General features: G+C 42.3%; 1 protein-coding gene across 1 annotated transcript in view; it reads right to left on the bottom strand.

Annotated features, from left to right (window-relative positions):
- Positions 1 to 19,734, bottom strand: part of LAMA4 (laminin subunit alpha 4) — a 223,215-nt gene that overhangs the window by 179,293 nt on the left and 24,188 nt on the right. The window contains exon 2 of the mRNA XM_075340041.1: positions 424 to 525. Coding sequence (XP_075196156.1) covers positions 424 to 525 — 102 coding nt within the window. The remainder of the gene's footprint in view (positions 1 to 423; positions 526 to 19,734) is intronic.

Raw genomic sequence — 19,734 nt, 5'->3', positions numbered from 1 at the left:
TGGTGAAGGGGTTAATCCTTTGTCAAAATCCTGATAATATTTTAATGACAGACACGCAACTGTGTTAGTGGCTCTCAGGCAACACAATTTCTTACTGCATTGATTAGTTGATTGGCAAACACCCATATAAATAGCTGATAGGGATGTAGTGGTCCATTAGACATTTTCCTGTCATGCCAGCTGCAAGGACAATGGAGCAGTGGCTATTCAGATGAATGAACCAATATTTGTTAGCAGTTTTCCACTTATTCAGAAAATACTCAGGTTTTGTCATTGTAAAATACCAACAGAAGACAAGTAACAAGAAGGAATTTTACATAATGAAAAGTCTGGTCACCATATGTATAGTCATCAGATACTTAGCAGGAAGCATTCTCTATGAATTCACAAACACAGATGGAATAATACTGAAAATCAGCTTACCAAACAGGACCCCGAGCCATCCATGCATTTCTCCGAGTTTCCATTGCATGTACATGGCAGACATTCTCCAGACACTGAGTAGAAAAATCCTGGTTGACATCTCTACAAAAAGCAAGAAATCATGCGTTCAGTATCATATGTCTTTTCGAAGGTATATCAATAGATTGTAATATTCACATTTATTGTAAGATACAAAAACGTCTTGACTCTTTTATTTGTCTGATAAGACAGCACAACATTTGGAGAAGAATGGATGAGTAAAATGTGACCAATTCTTCTTTTTATATGTGATGTCAGAAGGTAGTTGTAGGAGGTATTGGACCCTAGAATAATGTAGACCACATGAGCCGTTTAGCCCAGTGATTGGTTGCAGTAGCCAAAAGCTTTGTAGTTGAGATGATGTCACCTCTGTAGACTGTAAGCAATCCCTGGCAGCCGTGACGGAGAGCTGTCACTTGGCCTGGGGTATGTAAGTGAAGCTTTGCATATCCACACGCTTTGAAAAATCCTAAACAGAAAACCCTTTTAACTAGGAATTACAGCAAAACAGATTTAAAAAACATAATGTAGAATTTTAATTTCATAGGAAATACTAGTATTTACTAAACTAGACATGTCCGAAGATGCAATCAGATCTTCTTTAAGAACGACCCATGTGTGGGTGTAAATGGAGGTGGAGAGAAATGTGGGATATGTATCATCAATGAGAACATTATTTATTGGTGAGAAAATGCTTTACAAGAATTAAGTGTAATGAAATTATTAATTGTCCAAACAGCTGACATGTCAAACTGTAGGCGTCACAGGTTTAGGGGAGTTTTCTGAATTCCACTCCTTGGCCACCAAGCCAGCTTTTCCCACCACATTTTACAGTATAAAGATACATACTCTGCAGTCATGTTAGGTCAAGTACAAGAAGGATTTAGATGCTGGTGAATAACATAACTCCTTTGTCAGTTGGGTGGAACTTTCGGACCAGATGTCTTCTAGTTTCCTGAGGGCTCTCCCAGGAAAGCGATTAGGAGCTTTTACACAAGACTAAAAATATTGATTTCCCTACTGTTCATGTAATAGTCATTTGGTTGCTAGTAGCTAGTAGCATTATTTAAAGCTGGCTATAGGAGCAACAATAAAAGTTAACTATTAAACTGTACAAGAATAAGCCTTAAGGGAAATTCCAGGTTCTAATCCATATAGTTTCCATGTAAACACAATTTCAAGTGTAATAGAACCATGTTCAGTTTACTTTTTTATGTTTATTGGGCTGTTAGGCTCCCACATAGTCATCTTATATTAATATTGGACATTACTGTCACTTCTCTTAGGTTTCCATTCTCTAAAGGCCGCTTTACACGCAACGACATCGCTAACGAGATATCGTTGGGGTCACGGAATTCATGATACACATCCAGCCTCATTAGCGAAGTTGTTGCGTGACACCTACGAGCGACCGCTAACGATCAGAAATACCAAATCATTGATCGTGGACACGTCGTTCATTTTCCAAATATCGTTGCTCGTGCTGGACGCAGGTTGTTTGTCGTTCCTGAGGCAGCACACATCGCTACGTGTGACAGCCGGGGAATGACGAACAACAGCGTTCCTGCGTCCTCCAGCAACAAGGTGGGAGTGACGTGAATGAGGTTGCTCTCCGCCCCTCCGCTTCTATTGGTGGCCCACTAATTGACGTTGCTGTGACGCCGTATGAACCGCCCCCTTAAAAAAGAGATTGTTTGCCACCCACAGCGATATCGTTAAGAAGGTAAATCTGTTTCACGTGTCTTAGCGATATTGTTCGCCACGAGCAGCGATTTGCCTGTGATGCACAAATGACGGGGGCAGGTGCGATCGCTAGCGACATTGCTAGCTATGTTGCAGCGTGTAAAGCGGCCTTTAGAGTACTGATGTCTGTGTTTCTGAGAAATCGGTGGACCTACATATGCTTAGCTTAGTGAACAGGAAAGAGACAGGATACATAGAATGCGCAGGGGTGTACCTACAAGAGCATTTGGACAAATGTATGCCAACAAACATGAGTGTTTTTCCATGGTACTCCTAAGATCGGAGAAATAACATACAACATTTGTGTGCTTAAAGGGGATGTCCAATAATTTATATTGATTCCGGCTGTCTGTCCTACACTGATGTTTTATTGATGACCTAGCCTAATGACACATCATCAAAAAAGTAGTGGTCAATTTTACAAAACTTTTTTGTAATAGATATACAACCCCAATTCGAAAAAAGTTGGGATGCTTTGTAAATGTAAAAGAAAAGTGTAATAAATACCATGCAATAATTTGGAAGTCTCTTATAATCATATTTTATTCCCAACAGAACATAGAAGGTGAATGTTAAAAAAGTTTCCAATTAATTTGAAAAAATTAACTCAGTATAAGGTTTAGCATTGTGTTGCTGAAATATGCAAGGTATTACCTGAAATAGACATTGTCTGGAAGTCAGCATATGTTGTTCTAACAAATCTATATATTGTCCAGCATTCATAAAGTCTTTCAACATATGTAATCTGCTCATGCCACGGCCACTAATGCAACCCCATACCATCATAGATGCAGGAAATGTGTGTTGATAAGAAGTTGCAAGGTCCATCCCCTCTTGACTCTGCAGGACATGGCATCTAAGGCTTCCATGAAGAATTTAACATTTCATGAGTACCACTTATTTTTCAGCCTTTCTTTTACCCTATCCCAACTTTTTGAGATGTGCTAAAATGGAAAAATGTCAAATTTCCAACTTCTATTATGTGTTGTATGTTATGTTGTGTAAAAAAATGTAGTTAAAGAGATTTCCAAATCACTGCATTCATGCTTTCCTTATATTTTACACATAGTCTCAACTTTTTGGAGAATTGAGGGTGTAATTTAATTCCGCATGCCCATCTAGAATTTCAATTTTGCCTACAGGACACAATTGGCAACAATTGATAAACTCAGACCAAGTCCATCAGTTTAGGTATGTCTGTGTTTTTTTATATTGTATATTAAGTACATTGTAAAAAATGTTATATTTCCATTTACAGTTATTGGAAATGGACTGAATTACTGCAATCAAAATTAGTATAGAGAAGAATTATCATTATACTGTATTTTTTTACAGGGAAATAATATGTTCTGATTCAATATGTTCCATTAGTTGTATCTAGTTACCATTACAATTTCCGGTTTGCTGAGACACAACCAATTACGGTACTAGAACAAACAGACTTGTGTTCTGCTAAGCACTGTCTTACTTGGGGTCATATTGTTTTCCCCCAGCTTTATCTGTTAAAGATGAAGGTGGAATGCCATAACAATCAAGCATTGCACTCTATGGTCAGTTTTACCTTCTCCAAATGAAACTGTGAGAAGCTTACAGAAGTCATAAGGGTAAGGCTCTTAAGATATTAAAAAGGTATTCTCAAGTGGGATAGGGGATAACTTTCTGTTCACTTGGATCTGATTGCTGTTACCACCACTAATCTTGAGAACCAAGGCTTTGAAGAGCCCTGTGTGACTAAGGTGGTGGTTGATCATAGGCACTGATGTTCTTTTAGGGGGTGTCAAAGACTTGTCTAACGCATTAAGAATGGCAGTGTATATGACAAACCACCACTCCATTCAGAGCCTTGGTTCACAGAATCGGTGAGGATCACAGTGGTTGAAAACCAGTGATTGGGAAGGTATCCCCTATCTTAAGGATAGGGCATAAATTCAAAACTTAAGGGAACCTGTCAAGTGAAAAAACGCTATTAACCTTCAGATATGAAGTTAATCTGCAGGTTAATAGAATTGTGGACCTGCCCTGCATCCACATTTAGAGCCTGACTGCCAGGAGGAAATTAACTTTATTCCTCTTGGCGGTGTTCTGCTTCCAGTTCTAGGGGCAGTGTAGTTGCATGTTCAGTCACTGCTCAGTGTACAGTGAGCGGTGTCTGTAACCACGCCCCCAGCTCTGCATTAAAGATGGCTGTCAGTCAGTGCCAGAGGTGCACAGTTACCTCCACCGCTCACTATGCAGTAAGTGGTGACTGAATCTGTGCCACTGCAACCCCTATGACTAGATGCCGAACGCCGCTGGGAGGAATAAAGTTAATTTCCTCCCAGCAGCAGATCTCTAAATACAGGCACCAAGTAGGTTCATAACAATATTAATGGGCAGATTAACCCCACATCTGCAGGTTAATAGGGTTTTTAGACATGACAGGTTCCTTTTAAGAATATATCTTTAATATTTAGTTGCACTAAAACTTCTTTTATGTTGAAAATGAGAAATTATTCCACACCATTGGTATATGGTATCATTCACAAAGGTGCAGCCCTAGGAATGTGCTGTTTCGCAGAGCATTCGGTAACTTCTGTAAGAGGTACCACAAGAATTAGTTACCTGGGCATTGGGTACTTAAAATGATGGTCCATAATGCCTTAAACTATGGAAAATGAGCTGCAAAAGATATTGCTACAGTTTATGTCCAACTATATTGATTGAGCTTGACCTATGCTTTTTAGGGAAACGTCTGATGATAGTATTGTTAGGGCACCTTATAGCAATATTATTTGGGCATTGTAATGTTCTGTGTTTTAAAGGTGTTGTCCACTACGTTTACATTGATGGCCTATCCAAAGTACAGGTCATCATTGTCTGATCGGCCGGGGTTTGACACCCGACACCCTACACCCCCGTCGATTGGCTGTTCTCGGTCCCAGCGATGGCAGCAGGCAGACGGAAAATCTCACTTCCAGATCTGCCCCATCTTCTGATAATGACTGAGGTCGGGTACTGCACATCTGCCTCCAATTCTAATCAATAGGAGGTGGATGTGTAGTACCTAGCCGCGGCCACTATCAGAAGACGGAGCAGCTACAGAACTGAGCATTTCTGGCTCCCTGTAGCTGCTACCGGGACTGAGAACAGCTGATCGGTGTCGGACCCCGCCTGAGCAGAGATTGATGACCTATCCTAAGGATAGACCATCAATGTAAAAGTAGTGGACAACCCCTTTAAGTATTATGGTTCTCATTTCACTGTGGTCGGTTATAAATTATTTAATTTTACTACTTAGGGCCTTATATGTTACAAGATAAGCGCAGAATTAATAGAAGGTATTGAATAAGGTACCACCCAAACTAAGTGTGGTCCTGCATTCACATACAATTAAATTGTGCTTTCACAAATAATATAAAACACAACACATAGGGATTACAGTATAATAAATGTGAATAATGTGTTTCCTAGCCAAGCAAAAGACACAGCCTTTGTAACCCAATGTGCCTGTTTACACTTATTCAGTAGTGGCTGGAAATGAGAATGTTTTTTATCCACTGTTATTGTAGGCGATCACATGGGAGAGTTCAAAGACAATTCCTAAACATTTCTGGAATTCAACACTACATGGATTTTGAGAAGGCACTGTCATTTCTTATTTTTTAAGCCAGCAAAATGGAAACGTTTGTGAACAGCTATGCAAATTATCTATAGCGCACAATAAATATGTTTTATGTATATATATATATACACATATATATATATATATATATATATATATATATATATATATATGTATATATATATGTATATATATATATAAATATATATTACATAGGAGTAGATATACAGTGGGAAAATTAAGTATTTGATACACTGCTGATTTTCCAAGTTTTCCCACCTACGAAGAATGGAGAGGTCTATAATTTTTTATATTAGATACACTTCAACTGTGACAGACAGAATCCTCCCAACAAATCCAGAAAATCACATTGTATAATTTTTAAATAATTAATTTGCATTTTATTACAAGAAATAAGTATTTGATACAATAGAAAAACAGAACTTAATAATATTTGGTACAGAAACCTTGCAATTGCAATTACATTGCAATTACAGAGGTCAGATGTTTCCTGTAGTTCTTGACCAGGTTTGCACACACTGCAGTAGAGATTTTGGCCCACTCCTCCATACAGATCTTCTCCAGGTCTTTCAGGTTTCAGGGCTGTCACTGGACAACATTGAGTTTCAGCTCCCTCCAAATATTTTCTATTGGGTTAAGGTCTAAAGACTGGCTAGGACCATGAAATTCTTCTTACAGAGTCACTCCTTAGTTGTCCTTGCTGTGTGTCATGGGTCATTGTCATGTTGGAAGACCCAGCCATGATCCATCTTCAATGCTCTTCCTGAGGGAAGGAGGTTGTTGGACAAAATCTCCATGACCCCATCTCATCGTCCCGTCAACACAATGCCGTTGTTCTGTTCCCTTTGCAGAAAAGCACCCAGAAAATATGTGCCCACCTCCATGCTTCACGGTTGGGATAGTGTTCTTGTGGTTGTACTCATCCTTCTTCTTCCTTCAAACACGGCAAGTGGAGTTGATACCAAGAAAATCTATTTTGGCCTCATCTGATCACATGACCTCATCCCATACCTGTTATGGATCATCCAGATATCCATTTGCAAACTTTAAATGGGCCTGAACATGTGTTGGCGTGAGCAGGGTGCCCTTGCATGCCCTGCAGGATTTTAATCCATGATGGTGTAGTGTGTTACTAATAGTAATATTTGAGACTGTAGTCCCTGTAGTTCTGTGCTGAGTCCTGACCTTTCTCAGAATCATTCTTACCCCACAAGGCGAGATCTTGCATGGAGCCCTAAACTGAGTTAGATTGACAGACAACTTGTGTTTCTTCCATTTTCTAATAATTGCACCAACAGTTGTTGCCTTCTCACCAAGCTGCTTGCCTATTGTCCTGTAGCGCATCCCAGCCTTGTGCACGTCTACAATTTTATCCCTGGTGTCCTGAGATAGCTCTTTGATCTGGGCTTGAGTGTGTGGACAGTTGTAAAGGTAATGAGCTCAAAAAGGTGGAATTAATACAGGTAATGAATGCAGAGTAGGAGGGTTTCTTAAAGAAAAAAAATCAGATCTGTGCAAGCCAGAATTCTTGCTGGTTAGTAGGTGATCACATACTAATTTCATGTAATAAAATGGAAATTAATTATTTAAAAATCATAGAATGTGATTTTCTGGGATTTTTTTTTTGTTTGTTTTTTTTTTAAACTCTCTCACAGTTAAAATGTACTTACAATAAAAGTTACAGACCTCTCCATTCTTTGTAGGTGGGAAAACTTAAAAAATCGGCAGTGAATCAAAATATTTATTTTCCCCACTGTATCCCAGTAATTCTAAGATTGCTTTTTTCTGACCTATTGTTCTTTATGTTAATTCCTTCACGACTTTGAACGTACTCGTACCTCCTACTTTGGATCCCTGATTTTGATGTGGATTAGTCTTATCAGCCAACATATGCCTCTAAATCCCACTGTGAATCACTGAAAGCAGGATTTAACATGCGCTGGCGGGGAGCTGGCAGCCCAATGACGTGATTGCAGGGCGCTGATGGATTGTTATAACAGTCAGGGGTCAGCTGATGACCCCTCTGTCTGTTATGATGAACGTCCTGTGAACGCTGGCTGTGAGAGGACTAGTAAAAAAAAAAATATATATAAAAAAATAAAAACACAAAAGTTCAAAACAACTCCCTTTTGTCCCAGTGAAAATAAATCAATAAAAAAAACAAAAAAATACACATATTTAGTATCACTTGGTCTAAAAATGTCTCTTTTATCAAAATATAAAATAAATTATGTTGATTGATAAACAGCGTAATGGAAAAAAATTAAAACTGCCATAATTAAATCTTTTTGGCCATCGCAACATTACAATAAATATGCAATAAGATGCGATCAAAACATTGCATGTCCCCCAAAATGGTATCAGTAAAAATGTCAGCTCAGGGCACCAAAAATTAGCCATAACACTGCCCCAGATCTCGAAAAATGAGAATTTTATGTACAGTATCTTGGAAAATGGTGAGAAAAGCGACACTTCTTTTTTTTACAAACTTCAGAATTTTTTTTCACCACTTAAATTAAAAAAATATATACATGTTTGGCATCTCCGTACTCATACTACCCTGCGGAATCTGCCAGGTCAGTTTCACAATATAGTGAACATGGTAAATAACACCCCTTCCCAAAAAAAACCCCAAACAATTGTGGCATTGCACTTTTTTGAAAAATCACCGCACTTGGATTTTTTCCCCATTTTCTAGTACACTATATGGTAAAATTAATGGTTTCATTCAAAAATACAACTCATCCCGCAAATAACAAGCCCTCATATGGCTATATTGATGGAAAAATAAAAAATTATGGCTTTTGGAAGAAGGGCAGGAAAAAAATGAAAAGGAAAATTATAAAATTGCCGGGTGGTGATGGGGTTAAATAATTTGATATCTTTACAGTTCATGTTGTTTTGGATTATACTAAATATGTGTACCTTTTTGTTTATTTTTTCTTATTAGATAACGTTTTTAATGGCCAAACCTTTTTTCTGTACTTTTTTTCATTTCGTGTTTTGTTTTTTTTATTTTTACAATTCTTTTTTACTTTTTTCACTTTTTTATTTAGTCCCTCTGAGGGTATTAAGTAATAAGTATTGCACTGGGTTAGATCTGTCAGTGTCACACAGACAGTTGGCTTGTTAGACCCTGCTTATGGCAATGTCTAACAGGCCAATGTAACTGGTTGACCAGGAGATTATTTTATGATGTCCGGATGCTGTGACAGCCATTGTCTCCTCACAATTGCAGATTTTAGAGGGTAATGAAGAACAAGAAGGAAATGACATCAGAGCTTTTTTTTTTTTTTCAACAATCTTTAATGGCATTGTTCACTGATAAAAAACGCATGAAGACACAGTGAGCAAAAACGCAGCAAAACGCAGCAAAAAACGCACCAAATTGCATGCGTTTTTTGCTGCATTTTTTTGACGTGGTTGCGTTTTTGTGCGTTTTTTGCCACAAAAAAACGCACAAAAACGCAGCGTCAAAAAAACGCAGTGTGTGAACCTAGCCTTAAACAGCAACGTGCTGATACTAGTTTTAGCTGTTACAGCAGGAGATCGGCTATGATTCAGTCTAAGGGTACCTTCACACTTTAGCAATGCAGCAGCGATCCGACCAGCGATCTGACCTGGTCAGGATCTCTGCTGCATCGCTACATGGTCGCTGGTGAGCTTTCAAACAGGCAGATCTCACCAGTGACCAGCCCCCATCCAGCAGCGACGTGCAAGCGACGCTGCGCTTGTACGGAGCCGGCATCTGGAAGCTGCGAACACTGGTAACTAAGGTAAACATCGGGTATGGTTACCCGATGTTTATCTTAGTTACCAGCTCACACCGCTTAACTTAGCGTGTGCAGGGAGCAGGAGCCGGCACTGGCAGCGTGAGAGCTGCGGAGGCTGGTAACGAAGGAAAATATCGGGTAACCACCTTGGTTACCCGATGTTTACCTTGGTTACAGCTTACCGCAGGCTGTCAGACGCTGGCTCCTGCTCCCTTCACATTCAGGATTGTTGCTCTCTCTCTGTCACACACAGCGATGTGTGCTTATCAGCGGGAGAGCAACAATAAAAAAACGAACCAGCACTGTGTGTAACGAGCAGCGATCTCACAGCAGGGGCCAGATCGCTGCTCAGTGTCACACGCAGCGAGATCGCTAATGAGGTCACAAAAACCGTGACTCAGCAGCGATCTCAGTAGCGATCTCGCTGTGTGTGAAGTACCCCTAAGCTCCAGGTGGTGACCTTGCAGGCTAATCTTTGACCTGCCTGTCTACACAATGACACACCTAAAGGGGGGAGGGAGCCAGCACTCTCTGAGAGTTACATACATCAAATAAAAAGTGTAAATACACAGATTTATTCCAACTGTACTATAATATAAGATGAGATTTTTAGCAAACAATTGATCAATTTTTTGAGCCACCTCTGCCACGTCACGGCAAATCTCAATAGGAGGGTCCTACTCTTTATTTTATATTTCATTGTGCCATGGGCTTCCTAGATAAGTTAAAAGCAGAACCATATTAGAGCAACACATACCTGTGACCTTTACTGTATATAACCGCTTCCATGTAGCGCTTGCTCCACATGCTGGGACATGGGCTGCCTTTTATCTGCAGTTGCCTCTTTTTGCGATATGGAAGCGGTTATATAAAGGTCACAGGTATGTGTTGCTCTAATATGGTTCTGCTTTTAATTTATCTAGGAGGCCCATGGCACAATGAAATATAAAATATAGAGTAGAATCCCCCTATTGAGATTTGCTGTGACGTGGCAGGGGTAGCTCAAAAAATTGATCTATTGTTTGCTAAAAATCTCATTTTGTATTATAGTACAGTTGGAATAAATCTGTATATTTACACTTTTTATTTGATGCATGCCACTCTCAGATAGTGCTGGCTCCCCACTCTTTTTGCTTGTAACAATGACACACCTATGTATCTTAGGTCAAGAAGACCTTTTCCATTATGACGTACAGATATGTCATATGTTGGGAGCTGGTCATTATACTGGAAAACCTCAATAGCTGACATATCAATTGTGTTCCCTTACCAAGCACTTATTGCACTCAGTTTAGAGCTTTATACGTGCTTCTCTGGGTGCTTCACCTCTATAGGAGTTAGACACAATGAAGCACGGACCTCTTAGCTATGTCTGTAACCTAGATCACTTATGGCCACTGATTGAACACAAATATTCATGTTTTAAACATGAAATAACTCATTTTAAAATTTTAATAACTAAATAACTCATTTTAAATTTCCTTTCTACAGCTCTATATCTCTTTCTGTATATACCACCATCATCATCATCATAAGGCACCTTATACTATCAACCATTATATTGTCTTAACAATTACTTGATTTTGTTATGGCTTGTGTTTTTCACACAAAAAAAAATTAAAGAGTCTTGGAACACTTGTTAATTAAAGTGTTGCTAACATTTCCATATCATCTGACAGCAATGGGATTTGTAAAATCTAGGGACTCATTTATCTGTTGTGAAACATCTGTTATAAGCATCTAAAATAATTACTTGTACCATACCCTATCCTGATAAACAAAACGGCTAGTTAGCCACTTAGGTAAGCTTAGAACATATGGTGGAAGTGAAGCTCTGTGATTCTGATACAGCATTATCTATTTACTTCATAAAGATATGTGATTATTTCTCATGACAGTTCTTCCGTGTCCGCATTTTTTCTTATCTATTTTTTTTGCAAGCTTTGCAGTGAGTTGCAGGTTGTATTGCAGCTAAGGGACAATGAAACTATCTAAATCAGCTTCCCCTGAGGCCCCCTTCACACGTCCGTGAAAAACACGCACGTGTGTTACGGGCCGTTTTTCGGGTCCGTGTCCCGTTTTTGTGTCCGTTTTTATGGTCCGTGTGGCACCTGTGTGAATTGCGTATGCTAGCCGTGTTTGTGTGCAGAACGTCCGTGTGTGCGTGTGGAATTAACGTGTATGTGTACGTGTAATGTCCGTGTGTAATGTCCGTGTGTGTGATGCACAATGTCGTTTATAAACGTCGGCTGATAGCAGACAGAGTTGCGCGATGAGAATGAACTCGGGTGAACTTCACCCGACTTCATCCTCATACCGCGGCTCTGTCTGTGCCGAGTACTGATTAGCGGTCACCTGTGAAGGATTCACCGGTGACCGCTAATCCCCCGAGTAACTGAAGTTTCCCCCCCTCTCTCATACTCACCGTTCCTCGATCCCCGGCGCGGCCCTGCACGGCATTCACACTGCTGCGGCGGCTTTTACTATTTTGAAAAAGCCGGCCGCTCATTAAACAATCTCCTATTCCCTGCTTTCCCCGCCCACCGGCGCCTATGATTGGTTACAGTGAGACACGCCCCCACACTGAGTGACAGGTGTCACACTGCACCCAATCACAGCAGCCGGTGGGCGTGTCTATACTGTGCAGTAAAATAAATAAATAAATAATTAAAAAAAAATGGCGTGCGGTCCCCCCCAATTTTAATACCAGCCAGATAAAGCCATACGGCTGAAGGCTGGTATTCTCAGGATGGGGAGCTCCACGTTATGGGGAGCCCCCCACCCTAACAATATCAGTCAGCAGCCGCCCAGAATTGCCGCATACATTATATGCGACAGTTCTGGGGCTGTACCCGGCTCTTCCCGATTTACCCTGGTGCTTTGGCAAATCGGGGTAATAAGGAGTTATTGGCAGCCCATAGCTGCCAATAAGTCCTAGATTAATCATGTCAGGCGTCTATGAGACACCCTCCATGATTAATCTGTAAGTTACAGTAAATAAACACACACACACCAGAAAAAATCCTTTATTAGAAATAAAAACACACACACATTCCCTGGTTCACCACTTTAATCAGCCCCGAAAAAGCCCTCCATGTCCGGCGTACTCCAGGATGATGCAGCGTCGCATCCAGCGCTGCTGCATGGAGGTGACAGGAGCTGCAGCAGACACCGCCGCTCCGGTCACCTCCACGCAGCTAATGAAGACAGCCGTGCGATCAGCTGAGCTGTCAGTGAGGTTACCCGCTGCATCATCCTGGAGTACGCCGGACATGGAGGGCTTTTTCGGGGCTGATTAAAGTGGTGAACCAGGGAATGTGTGTGTGTTTTTATTTCTAATAAAGGATTTTTTCTGGTGTGTGTGTGTTTATTTACTGTAACTTACAGATTAATCATGGAGGGTGTCTCATAGACGCCTGACATGATTAATCTAGGACTTATTGGCAGCTATGGGCTGCCAATAACTCCTTATTACCCCGATTTGCCAAAGCACCAGGGTAAATCGGGAAGAGTCGGGTACAGCCCCAGAACTGTCGCATATAATGTATGCGGCAATTCTGGGCGGCTGCTGACTGATATTGTTAGGGTGGGGGGCTCCCCATAACGTGGAGCTCCCCATCCTGAGAATACCAGCCTTCAGCCGTATGGCTTTATCTGGCTGGTATTAAAATTGGGGGGGACCGCACGCCATTTTTTTTTAATTATTTATTTATTTATTTTACTGCACAGTATAGACACGCCCACCGGCTGCTGTGATTGGGTGCAGTGTGACACCTGTCACTCAGTGTGGGGGCGTGTCTCACTGTAACCAATCATAGGCGCCGGTGGGCGGGGAAAGCAGGGAATAGGAGATTGTTTAATGAGCGGCCGGCTTTTTCAAAATAGTAAAAGCCGCCGCAGCAGTGTGAATGCCGTGCAGCGCTGCGCCGGAGATCGGGGAACGGTAAGTATGAGAGAGGGGGGGAAACTGACCGACAGACTGTGAGAGAGGGACAGACAGACAGAGAGACCGACAGAGAGACTGACCGACGGACTCAGGGAGATTGACCGACATACACAGAAATAGAAAGAATAGCCGACATCACTAGAAATAAAAACACCAAACGGACACGGACTATAGGTAGATGCATACGTGTTTACTAACGTGTGTGCACATACCCATAGACTTTCATTGTGTCCACGTGTGCGTGCTCCGTGCAGATAACGGACATGCATCCGTGCCAAACGCAAACACATACGGATCACGGACACGCACACACGGACATAATGAAATAACGGACGTGTGACCACAATCATAGATTAACATTGGTGCACGTTTGGCCGTGTCTCCGGTATCTACGGAAACGGACCAAACACGCACGTGTATCACGGACGTGTGAAGGGGGCCTCAGAGTGTGAATGAGCGTGCGAGTGTGATTTGTTTCTAAGTGTGATTTGGATTATGTGTGTGACTTGTGATTCAGTGACTTTGAATTTGATGAGTTTACAAGGTAGTAACTTGTACTGAATTCTTGTTTGTATTTATTTGTTTAATATTTCTGTCTTGTACAATTACCTTTAGGAAAATGTGCTTCATTATTGACAATGCCATCCAGAGTATATCTTGTCGCATAGATGCAATACTTGAACAGCCATTTGAGGGTGCATACTGCTGTGCGAGATGTGTGTCCATTGTGCACTTAGAAGCCCAGGTACTGGATCTAAATGATCAGCTGTCAACACTGAGATCCATTGACAATATGGAAAGGAGTTTGCTGCTCAATGAGCAGCTGCTCGCTGGGGTAAGCTTAAAACAAAGACCTCAAATGTTGTATTTTCTGAAATACTACCTGTACCATATGCCACACCAGAGAGGCAGTGGGAGATAAGGGAGGCAAATGAGTGGCTCAGAAATTGGTGTTGGACGTTTTCACGATGTTAGCAAGGGACAGGGGGCACCTAGGCTGTCCCTTAATCTAGGGAACCCTATTCCATCCCTCACCTCGAGCTTACTCCTAATGGTGGAGATGCTGGAGTCTCGAACCTTTCTATACTCCTGAGAAATACTTCTAAAATACCACCTCCGCCCAGGTATTAGGAAAGAGAGAGATGGTAAATAGATAAAGACAGACAAGGGAAAACCAAAACTCTGACACACAGCATACGTACAGAAATAGACAAAGGGAGAAAAACAGGAGCAGGAGGGTAGCAACAAAAAGGCAACAAGAGTGAAAAGGAACCTGTCAGGTGTAATATGCACCCAGAACCATGAGAAGTTCTAGATGCATCATTTTAATCCCTGCCTAACTGTTCCAGCATCTATTAGCATACATAAAGCTATCTTTAGAAAAAGTATTTCTAAAGATCCTTTATTATATGCTAACGAGCGCAGAGACTAGTCGCAAGGGTGTTAGTTCTCCTGACTACTCTTAGCATGTTAGCACACCCACAGGGGCGTGCTAACATGCTATTCAATGCCCATTGCCCAGCGTCATCAGCAGTGATACGCATATATGTGTCCATTGCACCACCTCAGACGCTGGGTTTAGGCTCAGTGCGTATGATCAGAAGACCTGGCACTTCTAGCCATGCGCACTAGACCTCTCTGAAGCCGGGACACGTATACCCGGCTTCATAGTGCGCATGACTGGAAGTGCAGTGATGTCTGATCATGCACACTGAGCCTACACCTGGTGTCTGAGGTGGTGACAACAGACACAGGTACGCAAGTCACCACTGATGACGCTGGGCAATGGGCATTGAATAGCATGTTAGTGTAGGAGGGGGGCGAATAGTGCACACTCCTACGTAAAAAGTACTGTGATATTGAAAAATCTAATGTATATATAAAGGTGTAATGTATACATAAATGTAAATGCAGGATGTAGCAGAGCTGAACGGGTGTGGCGTTTAGTTCCACCTGGTGGCCACAGGTAGTATATGTTTTATTGTAAGAAAGGGATTTGATTATTATGTATGTTGTAAAGAAAATGTAAATAATGTGTAACGTGTAATGTAAAGGACTGGTCCCTCATGCTGTGTCAGGCAGGAGACATTAGTGCAGGACAAGGACTACTGTAGATATAGGGTTAAGGATAGGTATAATAGTAATAATATAGGACAGTTAAATACTTTAGATAGGATGTTTTAGTTGAAACGAGGGACCAAGTTGCAGGAGTGGGGAATCAGTGGTAGTTAGCTAGTTAAAAGGATAGAACAGGGGCACAAGAATAGCAGGAAGATGATTACCAGGGAGACGGAGACAGGAGGGAGGAGTGAGTAGAAGGTTTAGAAGCACAGATGAGTTTGTAGTTAGTGAAGCAGCAAGAGCTGAAGTATACGGACAAAGACCCAGAGTTAGGGCCTCTTTAGGAAGGAAGGAATATTCTCATGTGTCAAGATCTCACCCTGCAGGCGGGCTGTAGGGTGTCCTGAGACAGTTGAAATGTCGGGGTACAGTAAAACCACCGGCGGGTCCCTGAACTAGTCGGGAGCTGCTATGCATCTGAGGGCCCAAGTGAGACACAGCAGCCGAAAGGATACAGGGGAGAAAGCTTACATAGGACTCAGCTGCTAGAGGATAATGCCCAGTGAGAGAGCCAGTAAGAGGGAAGTTTCCCTCAAGGAGAGGAGACACAGCATGAGTGTTCCTAAGGGCCTGAAGCATGGAAGAGGAGTGATCTGCAATAAAAAGGTTCCTGTTTGTTTACCAGTGCCTGGCGTGTGCTTTATGTTGTCCTCCTCATCTATGACAAGGATCCCGCAAGTATAGATGAAGGTAACACCAAACATAATGACTAATGCCTCATGCCCCAATGAAGCACAATACGGACATATACATTTAATGAAGTAAGAGGAAGCACTGCCATCCATCATTCACCTCCCCTCTTCAAGTGGCGCTGCGAGCACAGTGAGCCTACGTGTTCTGGCCCTATGGGCTTAAAGAAGATAACATGGGAAGCTGTGACTCAAGTGTGGCTTAAACAAAAGAAAATGACCACTGTTGCATGAAGAAGAAGACCGGTCCATCGTGGACATACTTGCTGTGCAAAGATGTGAAGGTGTGTCCGGCCTCATGGAGAGCCAAAGGCTCAAGATTCCCCAAGAAGGTGCGGCTGAGGATGTGGTCCAGCCCAATGGTGCACAGAAGACTGCAATGGGCAGAGGAGGTGAGAAAACAGGTGGAGTGGCTGAAAGTGGCCTCACCCTACCAGGTGAGGCCTGGGAAAGAGATATACCTGCAAAACAGGATGTTGCAGCCATTTTGGCAATGATGAGAGAACATCATGGACTCTCGCCCCATCTCCTCAAGAGTGAGAGAGGCACGCTGGTTCTACCTGCATCTCCGTACATGAGGACGACGAGCGTTGGAGGAAAAAGTGCAAGCATCAGAGATGTTGCCCCGCCAACTAGGAGGACTCCAACTGTGGCAATCCGGTCCCGTTCTGTCTGAAGAGGCCAAGGGAGCTGGCTGCCCGACTCCAGCGAAAGCTGACGAGCCTGTCCTGAAAACCATCACCCTGTTGATACCATGTGGGCAGGGTGAGAGACTGCGCCATAAATTGGCAGACTATGACGCAAAAGCCCGGGACACCGCAGCTGTGCCTCAGCTGCATCCGCCATTTCACCTATGGTGGAGGAGACGGTGACAGCCCCAAATTCACTCGGCAAGACCGCGGCGAAAAAGGTAAAGGACTACACCCTGGAGAAAAGGCCTTTATTCCCTGGCCAGACAGCCCAAAGGGATGGACTTCCCCTAGAAGGAGACTGACCGAGACCCCGCCTGGATTGTCGGGGTCATTAGAGAGAAAAAATGGCGCGAGCATGAGATCCGGGCTCAACTCGCTCTCCCCAGGGGCGGATTTGCAGCAGGTCATTTTATCTTCAACTGGGTCCGCTACTTGCCATGTCTCACGCATCCAAGGGCCCGAATGAGACATGGCAGTCACACAGAAAGGCTACATGGAGAGAAAGCTTAATCTGTGATCAAGAGTGATCTGTGCCCCCATGATCATCACTGGGAGCTTGGCTTATGTGACAGCCAGGACCACTCCTGGCTTTTTAACCCCCTAAATGCTGCGATCAATAGTGATCACAGCATTTAGGGGCTGGAAGAGGGAGTGTGCTCCCTCTCCCAAGGCATCGGGACTGCCGCACCCTGATCACAGAGGTTCGATCATTGCCACAACAATCCGAAGTCGTCATGAAGACCTCCAAGTCAGCCCGCTTTGGCAAGCCTTTTAGCCTATGACAGAAGCATGGTTTGTGAGGCTTGTGTCAGTGTAAAACTGGCAGGTATAATCCATTGTAATGCTGGGGCATTGCAATGGATTATACCAGTGATAAGAGTAATAAAAGTTCAAGTCCCATAGAGGAACTAGGTAAAAAAATCATTCTTTTAAAAAATCACAAAATAAAGAACAAAAAAAATACCAATAGATATATATATTTAATTAAAAAAATAAACAAAAAAGTATACGTTTGGTATCGCTAAAAACAGCTCCGTCAACGGAGAAATAAAAAAGCTTTAGCTCCCAGAATGCAGCAATGCAAAAACTATTTTTTTTATAAAATTAAAAAACAATAGAAATGTGGTATTGCTGTAATCATATTGACCTGAAGAATAATGATTATTACTTTTACAACACAGTGAAAGGCGTAAAAACCAAACTATTCAACTATTGCTGAATTGTTTCTTCTTGACTCTACTCCACATAAAACAGAATAGAAAGTAATAAAAAAAAAACATTATGTGGCCCAAAATGGTACTAATAAAATCTCAAACTCATCCCACAAAAACCAAGCTCTTACATGACTGCAGAAAAATAAAAAAAACTATAGTATTCAAAATTCAGTCATGAAAATAAATAAAGTATAAATAAAGTATTTTGCAAAAAAAAAGTGTTTTTTGGTGTAATAGTAGCCAAACCTAAAAACTATGTAAATCTGGTATCTAGGTAATCTTACTGACCTGAGAAATAAAGCCTCCTAATCACTTATACAACAAGGTGAACGGCATAAAAAATAGTAATAAAGCCAATTCTTCAACTATTGTTAATTTATTTTGTCTCACAAAGATCACAGTAAAGGGGGCTTTAGACGCAGTGACATCGCTAGCTATGTCGCTCGTGAAAGCACCCGCCCCCGTTGTTTGTGCGTCACGGGCAAATCGCTGCCCGTGGCGCACTAAATCGCTACTAACCATCACACATACTTACAGTCCAAGCGACGTCGCTGTAGCCGGCGAACAGCCACTTTTCTAAGGGGGCAGTTCGTGCAGCGTCACAGCGACGTCACACGGCAGGCCTCCAATTGAAGTGGAGGGGCGGAGAGCAGCCGCATGAAAGTCACGCCCACCTCATTGCTGGAGGACGCAGGTACGGTGCTGTTCGTCATTCCTGGGGTGTCACACGTAGCAATCTGTGCTGCCTCAGGAACGACAAACAACCTGCGTCCAGCACCAGCAACAATATTTGGGAAATGGACGACGTGTCAACAATCAATGATTTGGTGAGTATTTTGCATCGTTAGCGGTCGTTTGTACGTGTCACACGCAAAAACGTCGCATCACGAATTCCGTGACCCCAACGACATCTAGTTAGCGATGTCGTTGCGTGTAACGGGGCCTTAAGACTAAGCTCACAATTATCCTGTGCTCTACGCTGAGGACATACACCTGAAATTATGCGTAAATCTCTGAAAAACATCATTCAGACAAAATTCCCAACAGACAATTTACTGTAATGAAGCAGACGGAGTCACTTTGAACTCTCATTTGACCTCTGGTCTGGCGGTGCCCAACGTTTTTTGTGTCTTCTTAGGCATGCACAAAAGTGTTGTCAACAACCGTTTTGTGCACCTCTCAAAAGCTACCTACCTGCCTGTTGTGCCCGGCGCCATTCTTGCTACCTACCTGACTGTTGTGCCCAGCGTCATTCTTGACCAGCACAGAGCAGTCACAGACCAAACCTGCCAGTGACACAGTAGCTTCTTCAACAGAGTGGAGGCTTTTTTCTATTCTCTAGATGGGGCGATTTTATGTACGTCGTGCTGATTGACAGCCAATTCCCTGCTGCCTAACTGGGGGAGCCGGCTGCCAATCAGTATGACATCGACTGTACAGATCAGAAGCTGCCGCTCTGTTGACGTGACGTC

Source organism: Anomaloglossus baeobatrachus, chromosome 3 (genome assembly GCF_048569485.1).
Source record: "Anomaloglossus baeobatrachus isolate aAnoBae1 chromosome 3, aAnoBae1.hap1, whole genome shotgun sequence".
Classification (NCBI taxonomy): Eukaryota; Metazoa; Chordata; class Amphibia; order Anura; family Aromobatidae; genus Anomaloglossus; species Anomaloglossus baeobatrachus.
Note: the sequence above shows the minus strand (reverse complement) of the source record. Positions and strands in the feature narration are given on the sequence as shown.